This window comes from Talaromyces stipitatus, genomic scaffold (genome assembly GCF_000003125.1).
Source record: "Talaromyces stipitatus ATCC 10500 scf_1105507295487 genomic scaffold, whole genome shotgun sequence".
Lineage (NCBI taxonomy): Eukaryota > Fungi > Ascomycota > Eurotiomycetes > Eurotiales > Trichocomaceae > Talaromyces > Talaromyces stipitatus.
The window spans coordinates 1602890-1627716 of record NW_002990120.1 but is presented as its reverse complement, the minus strand read 5'-3'; the positions used below and the strand labels follow the sequence as shown (position 1 = coordinate 1627716).

The 24827-nt window shown below is 47.3% G+C and overlaps 8 protein-coding genes across 8 annotated transcripts, besides 1 other annotated feature; 5 read left to right on the top strand and 3 right to left on the bottom strand.

Annotated features, from left to right (window-relative positions):
- Positions 1-1898: 1898 nt before the first annotated feature.
- Positions 1899-4100, top strand: TSTA_057980 (CCAAT-binding transcription factor subunit HAPB; the record flags this gene model as incomplete). Its single annotated transcript, XM_002487375.1, has 1 exon — positions 1899-4100. One exon carries the CDS (start codon positions 1899-1901, stop codon positions 2973-2975), a length of 1077 nt encoding a protein of 358 aa, XP_002487420.1. The 3' UTR covers positions 2976-4100.
- Positions 3530-3587: a sequence feature (T-rich).
- Positions 4101-5096: 996 nt separating the features above from the next.
- Positions 5097-7949, top strand: TSTA_057970 (arsenite resistance protein Ars2, putative; the record flags this gene model as incomplete). The annotated part of the gene is made up of 3 exons (XM_002487374.1): positions 5097-5169; positions 5233-7253; positions 7302-7949. The coding sequence occupies 3 exons, from the start codon at positions 5097-5099 to the stop codon at positions 7947-7949; spliced, it is 2742 nt and encodes a 913-aa protein (XP_002487419.1).
- Positions 7950-8117: 168 nt separating this feature from the next.
- On the bottom strand, positions 8118-9713 carry TSTA_057960 (uncharacterized protein; the record flags this gene model as incomplete). Its single annotated transcript, XM_002487373.1, has 2 exons — positions 8118-9570; positions 9631-9713. The coding sequence occupies 2 exons, from the start codon at positions 9711-9713 to the stop codon at positions 8214-8216; spliced, it is 1440 nt and encodes a 479-aa protein (XP_002487418.1). The 3' UTR covers positions 8118-8213.
- Positions 9714-10274: 561 nt separating this feature from the next.
- Positions 10275-11289, top strand: TSTA_057950 (uncharacterized protein; the record flags this gene model as incomplete). The annotated part of the gene is made up of 2 exons (XM_002487372.1): positions 10275-10600; positions 10659-11289. The coding sequence occupies 2 exons, from the start codon at positions 10275-10277 to the stop codon at positions 11287-11289; spliced, it is 957 nt and encodes a 318-aa protein (XP_002487417.1).
- A 1218-nt stretch (positions 11290-12507) lies between these two features.
- TSTA_057940 (uncharacterized protein) lies at positions 12508-12854 on the bottom strand (the record flags this gene model as incomplete). The annotated part of the gene is made up of 2 exons (XM_002487371.1): positions 12508-12693; positions 12771-12854. The coding sequence occupies 2 exons, from the start codon at positions 12852-12854 to the stop codon at positions 12508-12510; spliced, it is 270 nt and encodes an 89-aa protein (XP_002487416.1).
- Positions 12855-14322, bottom strand: TSTA_057930 (uncharacterized protein; the record flags this gene model as incomplete). The annotated part of the gene is made up of 3 exons (XM_002487370.1): positions 12855-13005; positions 13061-13343; positions 14274-14322. The coding sequence occupies 3 exons, from the start codon at positions 14320-14322 to the stop codon at positions 12855-12857; spliced, it is 483 nt and encodes a 160-aa protein (XP_002487415.1).
- A 1356-nt stretch (positions 14323-15678) lies between these two features.
- Positions 15679-17093, top strand: TSTA_057920 (uncharacterized protein; the record flags this gene model as incomplete). Its single annotated transcript, XM_002487369.1, has 3 exons — positions 15679-16500; positions 16557-16903; positions 16966-17093. The coding sequence occupies exons 1-3, from the start codon at positions 16349-16351 to the stop codon at positions 17091-17093; spliced, it is 627 nt and encodes a 208-aa protein (XP_002487414.1). The 5' UTR covers positions 15679-16348.
- Positions 17094-18066: 973 nt separating this feature from the next.
- Positions 18067-23367, top strand: TSTA_057910 (kinesin family protein; the record flags this gene model as incomplete). The annotated part of the gene is made up of 2 exons (XM_002487368.1): positions 18067-18124; positions 18203-23367. 2 exons carry the CDS (start codon positions 18067-18069, stop codon positions 23017-23019), a joined length of 4875 nt encoding a protein of 1624 aa, XP_002487413.1. The 3' UTR covers positions 23020-23367.
- Between the last annotated feature and the right edge of the window lie 1460 nt (positions 23368-24827).

The following is a 24827-nucleotide window of genomic DNA, read 5'->3' as shown; positions in this document are numbered from 1 at the left end:
CATCATTTGCTCTTCGTCTCATTTCCTTATTTCCCTCCTGGCACTCGCAGCGTCTCGTGCAAGTCTCTCGTCGCCGGAAGCCACCGCCGTCCGCGCTAAGCCTCAGGCAGACTGCAATGACTAAGGATTACCGCTAGACTGCTTCAGGTAACCACCCAAAATGATTGTCTTTGTAACGCGATCTTGTCACGTCTTGTCATTACAATACGCGTTTCTTTGCCGGTATTCTCGCTGAGTCGCTGTTACCCGTTACCCTGGCTCTGCTGCCTCTGATTTGTCCTCTCTTATATTACCGCTCGTCCATTCCCTGTACTATTACGAGTCTTTCCCTCACAATCCTTACTTTGCTGCCCGCCAACCCGAAACAGACACAGCACACTGAGACAAAATAACGCATCATATCTGACAAATTCATCTGTGCGCAGGCTTTTGACAGACGATAGAAACACCAGGGATAAATCCCGTGACTTGGAGTGGGTTGTTTCCTGCCAAGCTTTTCTGGTAAGCATTGCCCTAGTCCCGATTCTGCCACCCGCGCAGACATTGGCGCGTCTTGCTTGTTGCTGCTTCTTCGATCCCATCTCGACGGCTTCTTTTTTGTTCACTTTGCGCCGTTGTCGCAACCCTTTGTTAAACATTTCATCGATTTTTACATTTCAGGCGTTGTTAACGCGCCGCGAATTCAGGACAAAGCGATCCGCCTTGCGAATTGCTCTTGCTCACGCTAGATCGACAAGGTATGTACTTTGCCTGCAGCAAGCTCCCGCGTCTGCCAACGCATACATCCTTCGACTAGCCCACAACACGTTCACACACACACACACCCTTTTGCCCTACCTAATCTCGCTTTGCTCTATTCAGCCAATCCCTGCTTCAGCTGTTCACAGGCAAATGCATCTCATCATGTTCTCCTGTCAGATTAATTGTGTCTACGCGCCGAGACGCTGCTGGACTAACACGTTCTTAGTGTCGCATATAGCATTGTCTGACATACACCTCCTGAGCTTAGAAACCTAAGGCATTCCTCGCATCAACAACTCCGTCAGCAGTCTCAGCCGCTTTTGACACCGCCTCATCCTGTCTTATTGGGTCATCATTTCGAGGGCCTGGTTGTCGACCCTATCCAGCCACCGTGAGACTTGTCGCCTTGCCCAGGCACTTTAGACGCACTTAAGCAGTCGCCTGCGCCACGAGGGGATCTTCTCAGATACCACATTCAGTGACAACGCATCAGTCATTATTTGCCTGGTGTCATTGAATTCGGACCGCCTGCATCAGAGCCCAACCACGTCTCATTCCGTTGTCGTGGGAAAATAAGGATTCTATTTTGCCTCCCCGCTCCGCGAGCAAGTTTCTTTCCAAATAATATTAATTTGTTCACGTTGAGGACGTAAACATTAAAGCGAAAGAATATCAGATTTCAGGTACGTACGTTGTTCCACTCAACTTGCGCTGGTGTCATTTTATGGTTTTCTACTGCCCCGCGTGCCGCCTCCGTCCCACACCGAGGTCCAGTGACCATTCGGTGCTGCAGCCAGTGCTGACGCGATTGTTAGCGGCTGCAGACATCGTCGGGTAGTTGGTCGAATCAAGTCGTCTTAACGGCTTTTGAGTCTTGTTTCACGTCGCGCAATCTAACATCCAGTCCTTTTACACAGATTCGCTGCCTACTGTCAAATAGTCTCGCGGTTACCTCCGGCCAGCCTTAAATCGCCCGATTTCGTCGCGGCTTGTCCTGCTATCCCTGTTCCCTCAGTGATTGGATTGTCGTATACAGGTCGCGTACACGACGTGCTTCGAATCTTATCGCGGTGTAAAGCGCTTCGTGCGTGACAGAGAGCGCCAATAGCGCCATCGTCGCCATATACACCAAATCCCATCCACATACATTGGCAATCATGGAGTATTCTCCGCAATATCAGCAACCACATGGCCAGCACCCACATGCTCAATCGCATATGGCTGGCGCATATCAAACCGCCCAAAATGCCGGCTCAAACGTGGGCAACCTGACCTCACCTACGAACGCACAAGCTCACATTCCTCAGAACCATCAAGCATCTCCGATACTACCTGGCCAAGGCCACTACCAACAGTCGCAGAATGCACCGGGTGCTGTCCATCAACAGATGAACTTTGCGCAACCATACGGCGTGACTACGTCGATGCAACCAGCGTACGGCATTTCACCTACTCAAGCTGCCGCCATGGCAACGGCTGCTGCGTCTGGCCAGTTTTATCCCCTGTCGCAAGATCAGATGGCTGGACAAATTGCACAAGGACCCCGTGGCTCACCCCGAATGGCTGGCGTACAAGTAAAGAATGAGCGAGGTCCCCGATCTCCTACCCAAGTTTCCGGACAGATTCCTCCCATGCCCCAAGTACAGATGTCGCAGAATGCCCAGATGCAACAGAATCGACGGATGAGCCATGTCGGTAGCCCACACCTGCCCAACACCCAACCTGTTCTCAACCATGTCGGCCGTCCCGGTGTTCCTCCAACGATGCCTCCACCTCAGACTCAAGTTCAACAGGCCCCGGCCGGTGGTGAAGCAGTTGCAGGTGGCACGCAAGAGGAGTCGCCGTTGTATGTGAACGCAAAACAGTTCCATCGAATCTTGAAACGACGTGTTGCGCGACAGAAACTCGAGGAACAGCTGCGACTCACATCAAAAGGCCGCAAGCCGTACCTACACGAATCACGACATAACCATGCTATGCGACGGCCTCGTGGTCCGGGAGGAAGGTTCTTGACGGCCGACGAGGTGGCGGCCATGGATAAGGAGAAAGGTGGCCAGGAGGGCGGAGATCAAGCACCCAAACCAGCCGGTGAGAGCAATTCGACGGCACAGAAACGGAAATCTGGCGTAGCTGACGATAATAACGCCCATCCCTCAAAGAAGAATAAACAAAACACGAGCGCCGAAGAAAGCGAAGATGTCGAATCTGGCGAGCCTACGGATGAGGATGGTTGATCGATTTCGCCTTTGTCCTCAACGATACCTGACGCGACGGTATATGAAGCCTAAGCTCCAAGTCTCTGGCTTCTCGCGTTGCACAAGCATAGTCATGTTGTTATGCATGGCTCCCTTGCTATTAGAATTTTACAGGCTCGTTTGAATTCCTCCAGATCGTTTTCTGTCTTCTAGCAGGCGGTTTTGTTTTCATTTCTTCTCGATCATGTGTTATGTCCCTCTTCTTTTGCAATTATCTCTACGGTCTGATGACGTGTCTGTTTATAGTGATATACTGGGGGCTCGCTGCGCTTTTATTGATTGGCTTTTTTCCGATTGAATGTTTGATTTTTTTTATCCCCCTTTACTCCAGTTTGTGACTTGTGTTTTCGAGAGAAACAGACCTTCGTCATCGGTTGTCCAGAACATTCGCAGTCATGGCCATCCTTGCGACGGTCAAACTTGCGATGATCAGCTCATGTCGACTTCTCCACTCATGTGGAGCTTATTATATCCGGGGTTTCTGGGGCTTGAGGGTGTTGAACAAATTTTAGAGACGGTTTCCATCACTGGTAAAAAACAACAACAACAACAAAATACGAAACGCATACGAAAAACAAGAAACAAAAAAAACATACCCACATACCTACGCAAACGATATCACACAACAGAAATTACAATAATTCCAGAAACTCGAACAGTGAGATGATTATTGCTGGATTATGATTTTCGTCCCGTTCTGTTCTACAATTGATATAGGGGAACATCAGAAAGACAGACATAAGACAAGTCTTTTAGACATGTCTAGCGGTTGAGAATGATTTGTTGAGTCCCATCATCTCATCCCCTTTCTCTTCTGTCCATTCTCCCATTTTTACGATTCTTCTTTGTTTTCGTGTATGTGTCAGTTACCCATTTCATTTTTCTTATTCCCCATTCCCGCTCGAGTTGTTGGAATCAAGAATTGTTTTTATCTTCTTTTTTTTACCTATTTTATTTATCTGTGAGAGTTGGTATCTTGTTCGGTTTATTATCTTTCATCTTCAGCTATATTGTGTGTAAGTAGCATTGAGAGGGAGAATTGATTGACTGCATGAATGGCTGTTATATACGCTATCAATGAGAGTATTATTGATTCGGTTAAGGAAATTGGAAGCGTGATAGAATAAGACCATCCAGAGTAGAGCGCGTTAGTGAAGTTGACATTGATACTATGCCCTATCGCGATTATCAGCTGCCGCTAAGCCTGATTAGTAACCGTTGATCCGATCGAGCCAGCTTCAACATCAGCCTCCGTCTCCTCACTCCTTCCTCCTCATCCTCTCCAAACCTCACCAACACTAAGTTCCCGGAAGAAAAAGCTCATCGAGTCTCTGTGATAGCCAAGGGAAATTTCATACTCTTAAATGTGATAACCTCTTCTTCTTGTTCTAGGCTTGTTTGTAGGTTAGCCTACCCTACCCTTCCCATTCCGCATCCCTTCTTCGTCATTTCATGTCTTGCTTGATTGACCTCCAACTGCACCCATTATTTTTGTTCCCTGTTCCTTTTTCTCTCACATTTCCTCTTTTTATATTCGATGCAACCAATCGACACTGTCTTTATTATTATTCTTCTCTCATTCTCAGATATGCCTCACTCGTGTCTGTCACTGTCGCGGCGGCACCTTTATTATGGAACTTGCCGGAGTCTTGACCGCGTGTCAGCAACATGAAATCCATCATCCTCCAATTCAACGACCGCCCGGCGCAACGCCCTCTTTTCCTCAATTCGATGTGACAACAACATTACCTCGCACTTATTCATCGATCAACTACCCTCAACTTCTTTGTCTCTCGTTTCTTCTTTGCCATCTCTTTATTTTCCTCATTGCAACTTACACGAAATTCTTACCATCTAATATACCATTCCAAGGCTCACAATTGTCAAACTTCTTAGCTTCTTATTCTTTACTTTTGACCTTCCTATACCCCCCTCCCTACTTGTCCTCCGACGATAACCACACCGATACGTCAAGTCCTGACTAGATACAGGCATCAATCGATACCGAGGATATCGCGTGCGAAGGAACGGGAAGGGGCTACAAATAAGTGCGATTGGGATACCAGAGAAGTGAAGGAGAGACGATAGAGGGCTTTTGCGATGGATCCGTACGATGGGCCCACGTCACCTGGCAGGGGTCGTGGGGGAGATGGATACCGTCGTCGTTCGCCAGGTAGGAATTGCCGATGGAAAGGGATGTGGGTTGAGATAGGTTGGTAGATTGACAATATAATAGGTATCTCGCAAGACCGCCGACGAAGTGGTGCAGGTCGCGGACGATCGCGCTCACCCCCAGGTATCGACCGATACGAACCCCAAGATCGCAGTCGGGGTAATCGTGCCGACGAGTATTACACTCCTACTCGAGATAATCGAGACTATGCACCTCGCGATCGCGACGATCGCCGACGAGCTGCTTCACCGGCTGCCATTGATCGCTACATTCCAGGCCAAGATGCAGGCAAACGAATCGTGCCGACAAACCCTCTTCCAAACCCCATGTCACTTGATATACAGGTCGGTTTTACCTGGTTCGCAGAATGGTGGAGGGCAGAACAAAATATCAAAGAGGAAAAGGAACGCGCTAAGCATGGTGGACGTCACCCTTTGAATCGCCTCAAAGGCGAGAAGGAAGCTCGTGAAGATCGGGATAAAGAGAAGAGCTTGATTCAGGCCGCTTACGACAGTTATAAGGCGGATTTGCAGATCAAAATGTCGCGCACGTTTGTTAAGCAGCATCGGAATGAGGAGTGGTTTAAGGAGAAATATGTTGCAGAGGTTCGCGACCCTTTGAGAAGACAGATGATGGAGTTTCGACGCGGTGTCTATGATCAGTGGGAACGCGATATTGATTCTGGCTATTTTGATGAGTTTACACTCGAAGGGATCTATAAAAGCGAGAGTGATGGTGCAGGTGGTGTGATTGAAAAGGAGGAAGGAGAAGCCACTGCGGTCGGGGAGACACTCGGCGTTCTTGACCTACTACCAGCACGAGGCGCAGAATTGCGCGATGAGGCTTTGTCGCAGCCTGTTTTATTGATCAAGACTCTGGCACCGAATGTGAATCGAATCAAGATTGAGGAGTTTTGCAAAGAGCACTTGGGTGAACAAGATGGTGGGTTCAGATGGCTCAGTTTGAGCGATCCTAATCCTTCCAAAAAGTTCCATCGAATGGGGTGGATCATACTGCACCCTGCTGCACATGAACCTGCTCTTGTGGAAAGAGGCGATGGTCGGGATGAAGAAGGGGAAGAGAAGGAACCAGAGGCTACCACTAACGGATCGAAGACGGCATCCGCGGCAGAGAAAGCATTGGAAGCTGTTAATGACAAAACCATTTATGATCCTGTCAATGGAGATTTCGTTTGCCATGTTGGCGTGCATGTTCCTCCGTCGCAGCCTCGCAAAAAGGCTTTGTGGGATCTATTCTCCGCTCCTGAAAGGATCGAGCGTGATCTTGAACTTGCGCGTCGTCTTATTGGTAAATTGGACACGGAGATGGGAGATGTGGATGCATGTACCAAGATTGAGGGTAAAGTGGAGGATCTTCATCAAAGAGGCTTCTTGCAACCGACTGTATCGTCCGGCGCATCCAAGAAGAAGAATGGACTTGACACGGAAATGGATGACGGAGAAGCTGAAGAAGGTGAAGAAATGGAGGGTTTGGATGAGGAAGATATTGACGATGAAGATCTACTGGTGAAAAAGAAGAAAATCGATTTGATGGTGGAATATCTTCGACGAGTGCACAACTTCTGTTTCTTCTGTGTTTTCGAAAGTGATTCGGTACACGAATTGGTTCGAAAATGTCCTGGTGGTCATCTTCGTCGTCCTAGGTCTGGCCTCAGCAATCAGGCGAAACAGGTTGCTAGAGCCAGTGCTATGGGCCAACCATTCCCTACCAAGAAGAAGGATGCCAGTGAGGAAGGTGAAGAAACCCCAGCAGCGGAGGAGAAGCGACCTCAGAAATTGTCTAAAGGTGAACAACAGCTACAACGTGCATTCAACTGGGTCAAGACGTTCGAAGATAAGCTTCTTCAGATTCTCGAGCCGGAGAATGTGGATCTTACGAAACTTGGTGGGAAGGACGTTGAACAAGCGTTGGAAGAAGAGTTGTCCAAATACGTAAAGCAAGAAGATGAGTCCAAGTTTCGATGCAAGGTCCCAGAATGTTCGAAGTTATTTAAGGCGGATCATTTTTGGCGCAAACATGTGGAAAAACGTCACGAGGAATGGTATCAGAATATCAAAAATGATGTACGTCCCCATTCGGTTCGGGTCTGAGGATTTTACTAACGTATATAGCTGTTGCTGGTCAATGAATACGTCCTTGACCCGGCTCATATTGCTCCTTCGCGCACGGATGCCAACAGCAATGGCCACTTTCCATTCAGCAGCAACCACATTCAACCAGGCACACCTCGCGGCTTCAACCTGGCCGCTAACATGCCGTACTTTAACGGCAGCAACGTCCCCAATACATTTCAAGGCATGCATGCAGTCCCTGGCTTTATGGGTGTCAACGCACCCGGTTTCAACGGCATGATGACCGGCGACGGCACAATGATGTCCCACCACGGCCAACCAGGCGTCATGCGTCGTGGAGGAGGGCGATACAGTAACCGCTCCGGCCCATACGATCGTCGTGGCGGAAACCGCAATAATAACCACGGCCGCCTCAGTCCCGTCCGCGGTATGCCGGGTATGTTTGGCCGTCTTCCAGGCGGTGGCGGCAGTATCAGTGGTATACCGTATGTCCCACCAGGTCACCCTGCAGCTGCCATGTTGCCAGCGGGCGGTATCCCCGCTGGTGCTGGTGCTACTGGCGCCGGAGGTACACTAGATGGACATCAAGCTATGGGACCGCGAGAGGCGGTTCAGGGCCGTAGTTTGAAGAGTTATGAGGATTTGGATGCGGTCGGTGGTTCGGGTAGTGGGGAGTTGAATTATTAGATTGGGTTTCACTTCTGTATTCATCGAATAGCCTTTACCCCCTTATTTTCTCGATTGTTATGGGAGAGGAGATTCAGTTGATGTACTATATCAAAATCATAGTTTGGAATGGGATTTTATTTTGGCGAAATGCTGTATTGTCTGCAGAACCACAAATAATAAGCGTTCCTATGAATAGTTGAATGATATTGGTGTATTAAGCTAGTATTATATCATAACGCATCCTCGTACATCATCACAACTTATGTCGTGTATATCATGAAATCACATAACAATAACACCCTCATCCCTCGCATCCCTCCACTCAACATCACTCATCTTCTTGATTCGTCTCTCTGTCGCGAGGAAAAGTAACAAATATAAATGAGGCGCTACTTCGCCCCATGTATATAATTTCAGATTCACGGTTTTGCCTTCTTTCGTAGTAGAGGTAGTGGTAGAAGCTGGGGAGGACTCCTCGAGAAGACACCATATACCCCACCCGGCGCGACCCTCGGTAAATAAATCGCGAAGAAAACACCAGAATTGGGAGAAGAATGTTTGCGTCCACGTCTCTGCGTTCGTTTTTCCTGAGTGAAGGTTGTCTGGTATTATGGTTATTTGCGGAATGAACCAATACCCTCTTTCCAAAGGACGTAAGTCCCTGATTTGTGATTTGGGGGTAAATCGAGATGACTGTTTCATGCGCTCTGCTAGGGATTTGAGTGTGGGAGTGATATGGGTGCGGAATTTCTCGTTGGAGACTGGTGGATCTGGAGTGCGGATTTCGATGGGGAGGTTGGATAGGGATATTGTTTCGGTGGTCTGGGGTAGTGTTGGACGCTTTTGGGAGGGTAGGTTTGACGATGATTGCGCTTTGGGGTCTGTCGAGTTAGAGGTTCGAGGGTTGTCGTTGTAGGTGGGTGCTTTTCTTTTTCCGAGAACGCTTGTAGAAACGATTGGATTCGGTACCGGTTGTAGATTTAATGACTTTTCTTTGAGGTGAGAATCAGATCGACCATCCACCACTGAATGGTTCCTCTGAGCAGCAGATGACTCTCTAGGACTTGGACTGGGCACTGATGAAGGTATTCGCGTTATATCGTTCTCTGGATCTTCTGTCTTGTCGAGCGTGAACCTCCTAGATTGCCGTGCTGAATCAGGAACAAACGAGCGATCAACCTGGACAGAATCATCTAGAGCTGTTTGATATGCTTGTTCGTTTTGTGAATCTGGAATCACTTCTAATGGGGGTTCCCATGGCTCCGCTCCAAGGTCTTCATTGCTGACATGGATAGATTTTGGGTTTTCCGACTGAGGCGTGTCTCCGGTGCCGGTTGGGGACGTGAGTGGAATCAGAGGTTGGAAGGACAGTTCACTTTCTTCACTCGACTCGGGAGGAAGAGGCAGGCCGACGTCTTGCACTGTTACCCCTGGCGAGCGAGGTCGAACCTCAATATGCCGAGGAGATCCCTGATTCTCAAACTCATCCGACGTCAATATACTGATTAACTCGTCGCCAGAGTTGACCTTTCCTGTCTCATGGTGTTGAGCAAAAAATGATGGCTGACCACTCGATGACGAGGACACTGACACGAACGAACGCGTCTTGTCCACACTGACCTCCACGTCGATTCCACCACTATTATCATGTAGCCGGAAGACATAGTGACTCGACACGGGTTCGAACGCTAGGCAAGACGCGACAAGAGCGCGATATCGAGCATCGTCACTCACCGCGCTGGGAGCTTCAACGTGCACGAGGACTTCGGTGTTGGATGCCATCTATCTGGGCGTATGACGCGTCGATTATGCATTTCATGTTGCGTTGGATTTCATGTAGTGAATGATCACTGTTGTCGGGTCGATGTGATCTGATCTAAGTCTTGCGATCGGTTGATTCGCTCGATACGCATTTGATAGGTACCAATGTTGGCGTGTCGTTGTGGTCCAGCAGCGGCAGGAAATTTGAAGATTATAGCGGAAGTCACAACCGCAATTGGTGCGTGCGCATACCTAAGTACGGTAAACCGGCAAATGTCCCCCCTCAAAGTGTCATCCGTTACGCCGACATAATTCTATTTGAGATTTCAGCATGTCAGCGTGCTAGCACATTAACATGGCGGTTAGCAACGTGCATAGGTAAGGCAGTGGGAAGAAACACTGTTTTCGGAAGCTTGCTAACCGTCATATCATTAATAGGAGTTGGAAGTCAGCTGAGTAGAACAAGAGCCGATAAGAATCAGGAAAATGAATTCTGGCCAGCCCGCGGGCATTTCACTCTGCTCAGGCACGAACTCATTTTCCTTTCCACACAACAAAGAAAACCACAAGGCTCACCCCAACATGACAGATCTTGAAAAATATGAGCAGCTTTTTGATGAGAACCCAATGGAGGGTTCTTCACCCTTACGCCTAATCATTGAAAGCAATGATGTGGCAACTCTACACTCCTACATAAAGAAATATCCAGAACGAGTCTTTATTCGGGAAGCGATGGCCTATTACAATCCTCTCTTCGTAGCTACAGCGGATGATAGATTAGATGTGCTTCGCGTACTTCTTGATCTAGCTGATTCAAATGGGGTGCAACTTCAACTTGACGGCCCCTGGGATACCTCGTTACTGGATGTTGCCTGTGAAGGCGCCCAACTTCATACAGTGAAGTTTTTGTTAGACAGAAGCCCCCCGTTGGGGCGCAAGATATGCCTCTGATTCTCACGGTGGCAGTGCACTCCTCTCTGTGGCATACTCACTACGCTCCGATCTTTGCTATAGCCCAGACCCGAGCACTGGTGGTCGAAAGATCTGGCTCCAAGACGAAATTGCACGTAGCGAAGAAATATTATGCATGCTTCTTGACAGGGGTGCTAGTGTACGAGATGCCGTTCGTTCATACAAGTTTCCTGATGTTGAGCAAGATGAGAAACCTATGTCTCTTACAGCTACTGCTCTCGGACGAGCAGTCTCACGTGCCAGTTATAAGTTGGCATCGCGTCTTATTGCTGAGGGGGCAGATGTTCACGCCCGACAGTATGGCTGGGGTGGTCATCCTGTAACCGCTGTCAGAGAAGTGACTGCATTGCATGTCGCTAGCGGCTATTGGAATGTACAGGGAATCAAGGCGCTACTGGACAACTGCGGCGAGGTAAAGCCTGCAGATATGGTATCCATGCGTGATACTGCTGGACGTATTCCGCTGCACTGGGCAGCCGAGAACATTTGCTTTGACGATTATTATCTCACTGATGATGAGATTGCCTCCCAGATATGTGATACTCTCGAGTTGCTTATACAAAGAATCCGAAAACGATCAACGTCCAAGACGAAGATGGTGCAACTCCCCTATTCTCTACTATAAGAGGTCATGCGGATTGTGGCGGAACCAAACATTTGGAGAGAATGATCCGACTTTTATGCGACAAAGAAGCGGATGCTAGTATACGAGATATCAGTGGACAGAATGTACTACATGTCCTAGCTGTCAGGACTACAGGATGCCAACCTGTCAATCCACTTATACTGGATTTATTGATGGCATATGAAGCCAAGATTAATGATGCTGATTCGGAAGGTAATACTCCTCTACACCATATGGCTAGGAGTTTGCGACAAATGAATTTAATGAGACGTCTAATTCATCACGGTGCGAATGTTGATGCTACTAGTACCAAGGGAGAAACACCACTCCACAGAGCAATGGCAGCACTTCCTACGGCTCGGCAGAACGAAGACGGAACACTGGATGCATTTACACCTGAAAGGAGAGCGAAAGCGCATGACGAGGTACTTGAAATCTTGCAAGAAGCAGGATGCAGAATGGATCAGCCGAATGCAGAGGGCAAGACACCATATCAGCTTCTTGAAGAGACCAGAGAATCATAGCGCAAGAGGGACGAGGAACGGGGAAACAAATATGCCAGGCCGACGACGAGGAGGTAAACGGTGATAAAAATCAAGGTGTGTGAGAAACTATACGAGATTTACAGTTGTACATCTTGATTGATGTCTCGCTTCAATCTGTAGAGGCATGTCGCAAATGTCAAGCGTGGTTTGTAAGACCGTAGTAAATGAACAACAATTCAAATGAAGAGCTTGCTAGCAAGTTTGTGTCTTCATAAGGCAGCTAATAATGATAATCAACAATCGAGCGCTTCCATGGTTATGATAGTTGTCAGCTAGGAATTTAATTTCAGGGCCTTGCTGTAGAGCAGATGACATACAGCTTGTATGTTCTGATGTGCATTCATGCCCCGAGACCCCGTTCTTGTAGTAAGTAGCTCTTTTTAGTGAATTCCACCTCTAGCTTTGTCAGAAGAAAGATATAAAGGCTGGGAACCAGTGAAGGATCAAAGATGATTTCTGTGAAAGGAAATGTATTTCTAATCGTTGTCAGATAAGAGCGCACACTAGAGTAATAATGATTAAATGGGAACACCCCATACTCATCTTTTACACCAAGCAACTCCTTAGTAAATTCAAAGGTAAACTTAATCAAGGTCTGGTGCGGACCACCACAAGGCTCCTGAAGCAAAGTCACTCAAATATGTCAATAGTAGAGATCTAAGATCGCCTGCGGCTAGTTTATAGCAAGGCCAGCCAGCTGTAGGAACAAGTACAGTTCAATCCAATGGTGGCCGTGGCCAAACTTCTTCCGGGTCGTCACAACCGTAGTCTCTACAACTTTTGCAGGGTCCTCCACATAAATGACCAACTTCTCACAGCTCTTCTCCAATTGGTACTTCTTAGAAAGATGCCGAATCACCTGTGATCTGATCAGCTAGGACTCCAATTTACACAATCCCGGCCTCAGACCGGTCTGCATGGGAAGAAAGTTCATACCCGTTTCATTTGACGCGTAGTAATAGGATCGATCTTGTCGCCAGTGGCTCGCTCGCGCACAAGACGAAATACCTTCCAGAACATCTACAATGAGCTCTTAGATTTAATGCCGCGCAGCCAGCGTCCTCCTTTCCCACGACGTAGGTTCAGCACCCATTCAAGGAAGGTACCTAGCACTTTCGCAGACAAGGTCAAGTATGACTCCACAGGGTCTCGCTGTGTATGTAGACAAAATCTAGAGCGGGTCAGATACGTAGAAACAGGTGGTAGGGTAGCTTAGCAGCACCTACCCATTCCAGCATCCTTCCACTCGATCGCGCATGCGTTGAGTCCCAGTGCTGTAGTCCTCCTGATTGTAGATCGTTTCGTCAAAGTTTTCGAGTTGGTCGATGTAGTATTCGGGAGGATGTTCGTTGTCGGCGAAGAGGTCTGCGAGATCACTATGATCTTGGGCGTGGTTTACATCGTTATCGTTGTCGTTGTCGTTCTTGTTCTCGTTCTCATTATCATCATCGTCATCGCTGGTGAGATCAGTCTCGTGGGCAGCATCGACATTACTAAAGACATCATCGTCTTCGAATCATCCTTACATATGCGAATGTCTAGTGAAAGCCGAATGATTCTGAGTAAACAACAACTATATACAGTGTCGATATCAGGGGGGGAAAACGCAGGTGGTTCTCTGAGGGGGCCATCGAAGGGATGCTGTCTTATACGGGAGAGAGACATGGTGGAAACCACGATTTTGCCTAGCTTGACTGGGGAGAGGCAGGAAGGTGAAAAGGCCATTTTTGGCTTTCCTCAGGAACTGATCTGATGCCTTGGAAACGAGTTGGCGGCAGCATCAACCATGCTCCCCGCGCAAGTCCCTCTAATAGTTCGGAGACTTAATCAATTTGGAGCTGCCCTTACCTAGGTGAACAAGAACCTTTATTCCTTTATAAATCCCTTACTTCTTATTCTTATCCGGGGTAGGCATGATTCTAGATGTGAAATAGTGTTCTATATTATTAAACATCTTATGTATATCAGGTCTAAGGTCTAATAGAGCTTATGTTTAATATATTTATCAGCTAAAAGGATTAGATTATCTTTTAATCGAGGAAAGGATATAGCACTGATCTAATATGAATGATATGTAGTCTCTGCAAAGCAGTATATTAAAGATTCGGTGGGACGTCTTAGGATAAACAATGCCCAGGGGAGGTATCCTTCTGCCTGGCAGCGGTTCGAGGGGGTAAAGGGGCCAGTGAATTGGCATATCAAATACATCTGAAGGCACATATCTAACAGCCAAATGGCTGCAATCCACATTTCCGCCATTGCCCACGTCTATATTACCACCACCCTGGCTGTATTGACTCAGTTGTCACAGCCTAGTCACGTTTTGGGACATACAACGATGACGGTTTTCGGCTGATACACCATTGTTTTTCATGGTATGGTAATATCTTTTGTTTGTTCTTACTTAACAACGATTCAGCTTGAAAAACGAATACGTACAGAGACGGTTACGTGTTTTCTTGAAACTGGGAAGCAGAGCCTGCTCCATATCTGAAGTCCAATCGGAGGGTCATACACCGTTTCTGAGTTTTGATAGGAGGGCAAACACGGGTTACCTTCACGACTATCAGATTTCTAATAATAAGGCCCAACTTTAGTGGTCAATAATAGCTTTCTTTCGTCTTTACTGGTTGCCTGACCAGTAGAGACTGATCCACACTCAGGAGTCGTGATGACTCGGCAATCACAACACTACTCTCTTCTTCCTGATGGTTCCAGGGGTGCATCCCCGATACTACCTTGGATTATCTAGGGACCTGTACTTTCGTGGTATCTTATTCCTGTTGCTAGTGGTTTTCCATCATTGTGCTTTGCTGGTCACCGTACCTAACTGATCAAGCATTTGCCTTGGAGATTCTTATCCCAAGTCAGGTCAGATGACCGTGTTGCAATGCACACAGCCGCTGGCAATGCACACATTATAGCTGCAATACTATGCTTAATTCGTAATCATTGTGATCCTATCCAAACCACCAGCACGCAAATTGGTTATACATACATCGCATTCTGTGTAACTCGACTCGAGGCACAATGAGCCCCAGAATTTTTGAACGTGATAGGCCTATATAGACAGAAAATGTCGAGGAAATAAAGATCTCAAAACTTTCCCAGTGAGAGGATGGCAGTGCCTCAGTTTATACTCACCCCGAGTGTTGTGTGCGGCGGGTCGGACAACTCATCATGAAAACTGTTATCCAGCGCCATAAATACTAACTCTAATTCAGAGTCACTTACATAAATTTTATGTCTTAAGGTCATCGACTTTGGTAGATGGGAAAATATCCACGTTAATATCTAAGCCGTGCCAGCTCATTCATGCAGCTAACTAAGCACTCAGGCCGATGACAGGATTCTATCAATCTTCCAGGCTGAATTTCATCATAACTACGAGAACTGTCTGAGTCACACTTGTGTAGTCATAACAGGTAGAGACGGTTATACTCAGTTCAATCGCAGTGCTTCCGATTTTTTCTGGTATATCGATGTACATGGATGGGGGTTATGGCGCTTGATAGTAGCCTAACCCTAGTAGAAGGTATCCTCCTTCAAGCCAGGCAACGATAAATTATGTATGGAGAAAAGAGGATCCATACTCCATGAATCAGGATACATTCAACCCCTATCAGAAAATCTGATAAAAACAAATATTGGCATTCCATCTTCAATAAACTATAGGTAAAGAAACATGACGTCGTGGAGGATGAATGTTGGGCCGAACTGACATTGATGCCTGGATGCCTCGGTGCTTGAACAGCCTAACACCCCGTCTCGAGTCACGGAAGAACAATGATCCGAGGCCACATCACAACTTTTACTCGTTTCACCAACCAACATTAATCATCTCAGGCTACAGAATATCACGATTGGCAGGGTTGCGATCGATCTTGTAAAAATAAGCGCTCGACTTGCTAAACGAGAACCCCGGATTTAAGTATGGCGGCATACAATTGGTCCGGAAGACGGCCGAGTCGGATAAATGGGATCATGGCGCATTGTTACGTGCGCAACAACATCATTCGTTTCTGCATGGCGTACATCCCGATCCAATATTGTTTCCGACAACTTATCAGAGATCGAGACGTGAGTGTCATGGGTATATAAGCCTCAAGTGGTCGCTATTGTTCAGGAGCATGACTTGAAACTCAACTTCAATCAACCAACGAGATAATAAAATCACTGCCCAATATTAGCAAACCCTCAGGATCAATCCCAAATCAGAAGGAAAATAGTGTCAATATGCCTTCAAAACCCATTTTTGAGCCATCTAAAACAGTGCCAAAATCGGTGTTAGCATCTGGTACCGGCGGTTCCAGTGTTGTATATTTTGACTATCCAACCAATGTACGGGAGGTACTAACACTCCCCAGATAATCCGAGACCAACTCTCACTTTCAACTTGGTTGGTCATTGGTGCCTCTGCATATGCACTCATATCAATTCTCTTACCCAAGAGTGCAAACTATCTGGCCGGATGTCTGTTCGCATTTCTAGTATACAGCCTCGGCAGCACAGCCATGCAAATATACGGCCTCATTCCTAATCCTGAAATGGCAAAGGTTATACCCGGTAGAACGACTGCACAGATACCTGATATGAATGGGACTATGCCCGCGGAACCAAGTAAAGAGAGCATTGTGGTTTTACTTCTGGGATTCAAGTCGAACCGGTAAGTCCGGATGATAGATTGACAAAAAAGTGAGAAGCGACTAACAGCGAGTAAAGCCCCTTGCGAATGCTAAGTTCCGGCTTCAAAGAAACAAGCGACCACTTCATGGCCATGCTCCAATCTTTCGACAGCCCGGAAGGCCGCGAAGAGTTCGGCTTTCTAGGTGGAAGCTCGTACCTTGGGAGCTCAGGCCAAGCGTCGAATGAGATAGTAACCATCAGTTACTGGAGAGGCATTGAAGGCCTTCATGCCTTTGCCGAAAGTCCGATTCATCGTCAGGGCTGGGACTGGTGGAATCGAACGGTCAAGGAACATCCACACCTATTCATCTTTCATGAGATTTATAAGGCGGAGGGAAAGAGCCATGATAATATATATTTCAACGCACAACCTACGCTGATTGGTAAGGCTCTCTTATTTCGTCTTGTCCTCCGGATGTATTTGCTAACGGACTGCGTTGGATAGGTGGCACTGCATTCCCGGTCAAATCGAATGACAAAGTTGAACGGCAGTGGGTGAATCCGCTTGTTGACGCTAATAGAGGTATTTTAGCGACGAGTCGAGGACGTTTAGGTCTTCGTGGTCATGACTGAGACTTGGAACTTGACGGTCTATTCTCTATTGACCTTCCGGAATCTATCCACTGTCTGAGTGGAAATATTCGGTGTATGATGATAAAACCATGGCATCTTTGGATTCTTGTAATATTCCCTCTTCTTGAGGATGATGACCTGTTTTAGTATATGTATCTGTATGAATAGTATTAATATCACAATTCATTCGTCATCGTTATGAGCACATAGCTACACCCAATGACCTACCTGAGGCCTTTGTATTTGCCGAAGATATATACATCCATCGGGCATCTGTGATAAGCGCGGTTTCTCATCTTGTATCCACCGGGAAAACATGGAAGTGGCTGCCTCAGAGGACAGTATCCTCCAGAAACTCGCTCTCTACGATGAATTGTCTCATATCCTTCTTAACAAAGTCGTGAACCCCGTCAGGGATGTGGATGAATCAAAAAAAAAAGTAGAAGACCCACATCAAATTCATGGGGAGCGGGTGCCGCTAAACCGTTTCTGGCCGTGGTCTGTCCACCGTTCCTGAGCGAAGGCAACCAGGGAAAAACAATGACCATTATTTACCCCAGAGAAAGAAACGAGTATACGACAACTACCCTGCTGCTGCCACGAGGCGGAACTCGCATATCTGGCTGCAAGAAACGTGAACAGTCTGCCGCCCATCGCCCAGACGACCTACGTCACACGACGCGACGGGAAATTTGTCTATTCCGAATGACGCTGCTTTGTTGACATTCGCGGAGTAAGGGACAGATCGACTTCGGCACACAGAGAACGACGGATATACGTACGCAAGACGAGATCGAACATCAAACCGCGTGCGCTCGTGTTTCCCGCAACCAACTGCAGTCGCAGCGGCGACTCGTCGGCCGTGTTGTATTGGCATATCCTACGTGACGCCCGGCTTCCGGGAGAGACGCCGAGTCTCGAGAATATCTGTGTCCAGTGGTCCAAGTGTATGGAAGACACTTAAGTAGTCAAAATGGCTCCCGCCGGTGGTGGAAATATTAAGGTGGTGGTGCGAGTGCGGCCGTTCAATAGTCGAGGCAAGTTGATAGTATCCGATCATTGATTTGACGGGTTTGGCCCAGTAACAGACTAACAATACCGGATTTTAGAAATCGAACGCAACGCAAAATGTATCGTCCAAATGAAAGGAAACCAGACCGTCCTCATACCCCCTCCTGGTGCCGCCGAAAAAGCATCCAAAGGTGGCATGAAGGGTACGGCGGACGGTCCCAAAACATTCGCCTTCGACAGATCGTACTGGTCCTTCGATAAATCATCGCCAAACTACGCTGGGCAAGAGAATTTATTTGGAGATTTGGGTGTACCGCTTCTCGACAATGCCTTCCAGGGCTACAACAATTGTATTTTCGCCTACGGTCAAACGGGTTCCGGAAAATCGTATTCGATGATGGGTTATGGGAAGGAGCACGGTGTCATTCCGAAGATTTGCCAGGACATGTTTAAGCGGATTGCTGTGTTACAGGAGGATAAAAACTTGACCTGTACGGTGGAAGTCTCGTATTTGGAAATTTACAACGAACGCGTCCGCGATTTGCTCAACCCCGCTACGAAGGGAAATCTGAAAGTTCGAGAGCACCCGTCGACCGGTCCATACGTTGAGGATTTGGCGAAACTCGTCGTGCGATCATTTCAAGAGATCGAGAATTTGATGGACGAAGGTAACAAAGCTAGAACGGTTGCCGCGACAAATATGAACGAAACATCTAGTCGGTCGCACGCCGTATTTACCCTTACTTTGACGCAAAAGCGACACGATGCGGAAACTACCATGGACACTGAAAAGGTTGCCAAGATTAGTCTGGTCGATTTAGCAGGTTCCGAGCGAGCGACATCTACGGGTGCAACCGGTGCTCGACTGAAAGAAGGAGCAGAAATTAACCGTTCTCTTTCTACTCTAGGTCGTGTTATTGCTGCGCTGGCCGATTTGTCGTCCGGCAAAGGCAAGAAAGGAACACTGGTACCCTATCGTGATTCTGTATTGACGTGGTTGTTGAAGGATTCTTTGGGGGGAAATTCTATGACTGCTATGATTGCTGCCATTTCTCCTGCAGATATCAACTTCGAAGAGACGCTTAGTACCCTGCGATACGCGGATTCAGCGAAACGTATCAAGAATCACGCTGTGGTCAACGAAGACCCGAATGCTCGAATGATTCGTGAATTGAAAGAAGAACTGGCTCAGTTGCGGAGTAAACTTGGTGGTGGTGCAGGTGGCGCAATAGCATCAGGTGCTCCAATGGAGGAATCATATCCCGCTGATACACCTCTGGATCAGCAAATAGTCTCCATTGCTCAGCCTGATGGTACTGTCAAGAAGGTTAGCAAAGCCGAAATTGTCGAACAACTGAATCAGAGTGAGAAGCTGTACAAAGATTTGAATCAAACATGGGAGGAGAAGTTGGCAAAGACGGAGGAAATTCAAAAGGAGCGTGAAGCTGCTTTGGAGGAGCTAGGCATCAGTATTGAAAAGGGCTTCGTCGGGCTCAGTACACCGAAGAAAATGCCTCACTTGGTCAACCTGAGCGACGATCCACTTTTGACGGAATGTCTTGTTTACAATATCAAACCGGGCGAAACCAGGGTCGGCAATATTGATCAAGAGAATGGGGCAGAAATTCGGTTGAACGGGTCGAAAATCCAGCAACAGCATTGTATCTTTCAGAATGTGGACAATGTGGTGACCCTAGTCCCAAGCGAAGGAGCGGCAATCATGGTCAATGGTCTACGTATCGAGAAGCCAACACGCCTGCGAAGTGGATGTCGTATCATCCTTGGTGACTTCCATATTTTCCGATTCAACCATCCAGAGGAAGCCCGTGCTGAAAGGGTAGAACAGAGCTTACTGCGTCATTCGGTGACTACTAGCCAATTAGGGTCGCCAGCTCCCAGTAGGAGCCATGACCGTACGGTCAGCAAGACTGGATCAGATATTGATGGCGAAATAAGTCGGATCGACTCTCCAATACCAAACCGCAGCGGCAGAGATGCAGATTGGTTTTATGCCCGTAGAGAGGCGGCTAGTGCAATTCTTGGCCCCGACCAGAAAATTTCTGATCTCAATGACGACGAGCTCGATGCTCTCTTTGATGACGTGCAGAAGGCTCGTGCAGTCCGTCGTGGGTTGCTAGACAATGAAGAAGATACCGACTCCCTGAGTTCATTCCCCGTCCGCGATAAGTATATGTCGAACGGAACCATTGATAACTTCTCTCTCGACACTGCAATCACGATGCCTGGAACTCCTCGGCAGGTTGATGACGAGGAAGGGGATTCTTCGTTGCAAGCAGCTCGAGACGACATGCAACGTCAGCTTGATAAACAAAAGGGCGAATTTCAAGAAAAGCTAAAAGCAGATGCGTCTCATGTCGACGTTGAAGAATTGCGACAAGAAAAGACTCGTATGGAGGAAGCCCTGCAATCAGCCAAGGCCGAATTTGAAAAACAGCTCAAACAGCAGAAAGAGCAATACGAAACCCATATTAAAGAAATGGGCCATCCGGTTCCGAAAATCTATGAGAATGGATTTGCCAAACTCGATGACAAGGAAATCGAGATCGCTAAGTTTGTTGTTCGCCTCTGGTCAAAAAGGAATTATGTTCGCATGGCGGAATCTATATTGCAACATGCTTCTTTGTTAAAGGAGGCCCAAGTGATGAGCCAGATTATGGATAAGAATGTCGTATTTCAATTTGCTATTATCGATGAAGGGCACAATATGGTATCTTCCTACGATCTTGTTCTCAATGGTATTTCTGGTGAAGATGATGACGCATTAGATACCATCAAGAAACCATGCGTTTGTGCCCGAGTTATCGACTTCAAACATTGCGTCGTCCATCTCTGGTCAATCGAGAAACTTCAAAAACGAGTGCAAGCAATGCGCCAGATGCATCAATATATTGATCGCCCGGATTATATCCAGCATTTCAAATTGGAAAATCCCTTCTCCGACACATGTCCGGCTCAGTATTCTCTAGTTGGCGATGCAGATATACCGCTGACTGCTGTCTTTGAGATGCGGGTCCAGGATTTCTCGGTGGAGGTTGTTTCTCCATACACGCAAAGCGTCATTGGTATTATTCGACTGTCTCTTGAGCCATCATCAGCACAAGGCCCATCTTCTACACTCAAATTCAACGTGGTCATGCGGGATATGGCCGGATTTGCGGAACGTGAAGGAACAGAGGTCCATGCTCAGCTGTTTGTACCGGGTGTATCGGAAGAAGGGGGAGCTACGACGACGCAGATGATTAGCGGTTTCGACGAGAATCCGGTGCGATTTGAAAGCGTACACAGTATGAGCTTGCCACTATCGAGTCCGCGAACTGCTTCATTAAAAGTCTGCATATATGCCAAGGTGACATCAATGCACCTGGATAAACTCCTTAGCTGGGATGATATGCGCGATTCTTCCGAGACTCCGGCACCTTCAAAACGCAAAACGCCGAGAATCGCGGAGACAGAATTCTTCACCGAAGAACGCCACGATGTCTTCTCCCGCATTCAGATCCTCGAACTCGCGGAAAGCGGCGAGTACTTACCTGTAGAAGTGGTGCAGAGCAACAGCATGGATGCTGGAACATATCAACTACACCAGGGTCTGCAAAGACGAGTTGCAATTCATCTGACGCACAGTTCCACCGAGAATTTTCCCTGGGAAGATGTTACTAATCTACGGGTCGGCTCGGTCCGTTTACTTGATCCATGGGGTAAGATACCTGACCAAGATTTCCAAACTCCTGATGTACCGCTCCGATTAGTGCAGGAGCCGATGATCAAGGATAATGCCGATGGAACTTCAAATCTGACGATTATCGGCCAATGGGACTCTAGTCTTCACGGCTCACTTTTAATGGATCGCACCACGGCCGAGAAGTACCGCGTCCAGGTTACTTTACGCTGGGACTTAGTTTCGTCTCGTGTTCACGAACCTATCGTTTTTGCACTGGACCAAACGCTTGTGATTCTTGGACGCAACTATGTTCGCCCGCAATCGATTCTCAGACAAATCTGGAGTTCAACGAGAATAGTGCACTCTACCGTCGGCATGTTCTCAGTCGTCATTCGCCCTGTCTCCGCAAAACGCGCTGCAGACCTCTGGCGCATGAACACGCAGAATGATTATGTCAAAGGCGAAGAACTCCTAACAAACTGGTCACCACGCAAAGTTTCCTTGGTCCGTGACTTCATTGCTTCCCGAAAGCGAAGGCAGCGAGCTGCTGAATTGGAGGCTGCTAGAGGAGCCTTGGGAACTGTCAGTCTCGTAGCCTCACCTGCGAAAGGAAGTGGCCGTTCTACCCCGTTGCGTAACCAAGAGCTTTCAGAGCGGCAGATGAACCTCATGAAAAGATACCTCAATCTATGGTCTACAGGAAAAGATCCCACAGAGATTATTCTGGTAAACTCCAACACCGAACAACCAAGTAACGGGAATGTCTCTTCGAATGTTCCATCTATATTCTCCTCTGATAGCGCTTCTGCTTCTGAACACGGTGCAACACCCCGATACGTTGCCAATGTCCAAACTCTTAGCAAAAACGCCACAGTCGCAAAAGCAAGCTATCTCATGATGCCGGATGACAATAGCACGCGCTGGATACGACGTTTCATCGAACTCCGCGGGTCCTATTTACACGTCTACTCTGTCCCCGACGGTGATGAAATAAACACAATCAATCTCCGCCATGCACGTGTCGACCACGACCCGGACTTTGCGCGTCTTTTCGAGGGACCGGATGGATTTTCATCTCGGGGCAGCGGTGTCGGACGACCGAATATCTTTGCCGTGTACGGACCACAGAACACATTCCTATTCGCGGCACGGACAGAAGCTCAGAAAGTGGAATGGATTCTGAAGATTGATCAGAGTTATTTCAGCAATAATGCTCCAACGAATGGGCGCTGATTTTCAGTCTGTTTACTGCGTATACCATCCGACTTGCGGCTTTATAGTAACGACTTTCCATGAATGACCTTCCTTTCTCCCTGATCTTAGTTTTGACCTCGATCTGTCGATACTCTTGCTTAAAACCGCTACATTGCCGTCTGATTTCCTCCGAATTTTTGAATTCAGATCACTGTCATTTCGAAACAATCATTGCCTGTGTTGGTTGACTTGATATATACCTTTTCTACCTTCTTTTCCCGCGCTTATTTTCCCTGTCCATGTTTTAAGTGTTTCCCTTCTTGTGTGCGCTCATGTACATTTCCTCTGCTTTCTGCCTTCTGCCTTCTTTGACTTTGTATCAAGATACCCCCCTTTCGAGATAAATATAGATATGTACAAGTGGTTGTTCTTCATAATATGGATTTTTCTCATTTGGACTATTGTTTTGAACGGCACTCTAAGCTAATATTCATAAGAATTATCTTACCCAGCTAAGAGAGACTAGGTATCATCGAAGAGGAAATTTGTAATCCTCCGCAAACCCTGTAGATCTCCCCCGATCGTGTTTGCCAATCCTTATCCGCCCAGCCCCTGGTGTATCCGCCACCGAAGTTGACGGGTTCCGGACATGAAATCGACTGTATTCTAGAATATGCTTTGAGCTCCCTGCAAGTACTGTTCACGTTACCGACGCCTAATGATTTGAAAAAAAGCAAGTTACTGACCTTTGTGGGGGGTATAGCTGGTAATGCTCGAGACCCATCCGATACTGAAATTTGGATTCATCAGGCTGATAAATTGGGGATGCCGAATATTGCTCGGACTGTGGAAGTAGGGCCCCTGTAAATCTTTCTACGCCGGTCCTGTCTAGGAGGAGAGGGAATAGTCGACCATCCTGGGTACACAGAGTGTAATGCAGAACTTCTGGAAATAAGCAATCCTGGAGAGTGTATATTCGTTCAGGATCTCACAGCGGAATCCTTTGGGATATTGGTAGAAAACAATTCAGTGCCCAGTTGGCCAGTTCTTCTAGGGGATCTCGACATCTTTGCCCGATTCCGGTAGGTAATTAGGTTCTAGGCGTGCAAGGTGGCGGATACTCGGTTAACAAAGTCGATGACTTCTCAAAGTTGGACACCTTTAATTCAACCTGAAAATGTTTATCAGTGATGAAGACATTTAGTTGTGCATCCTTGTTAGCCTCGCTGAATCGGACCGGTCCTAATGTGTGGAGTGATTCTGGTTGCATATGTGATTGAGAGGTTGAAATGTTTGAGGTTGAATAGAGATGACAAAGTGAAGAAGATCGATTTAGGGCTTATCATAGGGCTTAGGGCTGAGATACTAACCTCTTTTGGAAAGAACTCATGGTTTCCTCTTTGGGTTGACGCGGGCATTCCTTTCTCCAATTTCTGGTTCTACAGAAGAATAGTCTTTAGAGATTTCTAATCCTGTAAGTCACCTGCATGTGGTTTTGCTTATGGAAGCATTCCACATCTGAGCCGTCCCTGCTTATAGCAGATAGCTGAAACAGAGCATGTACAACTGCGGAGCGTCAAAGTCTCTGTATGGCGACTATTATTATTATCAATGGATTATTATATGATTACGGACTTATGGCATCAGCGACAACCCTCAACCCAAGTTAAGGTTAGAAAAGAATAGCAGCACAGTATTAGCTTAAAAAAAATGCGCTTGCTGGGCGACATCCTAACTTTCCCAATTTAGCTTACCAATTAGTATTGTTACTTCCTTGTAGGTAAGAATTATTCGCTATGTTTCTTCAAAAAAAAATTCCTCCACTGGTGGCTGCTTTGTTCAACTGG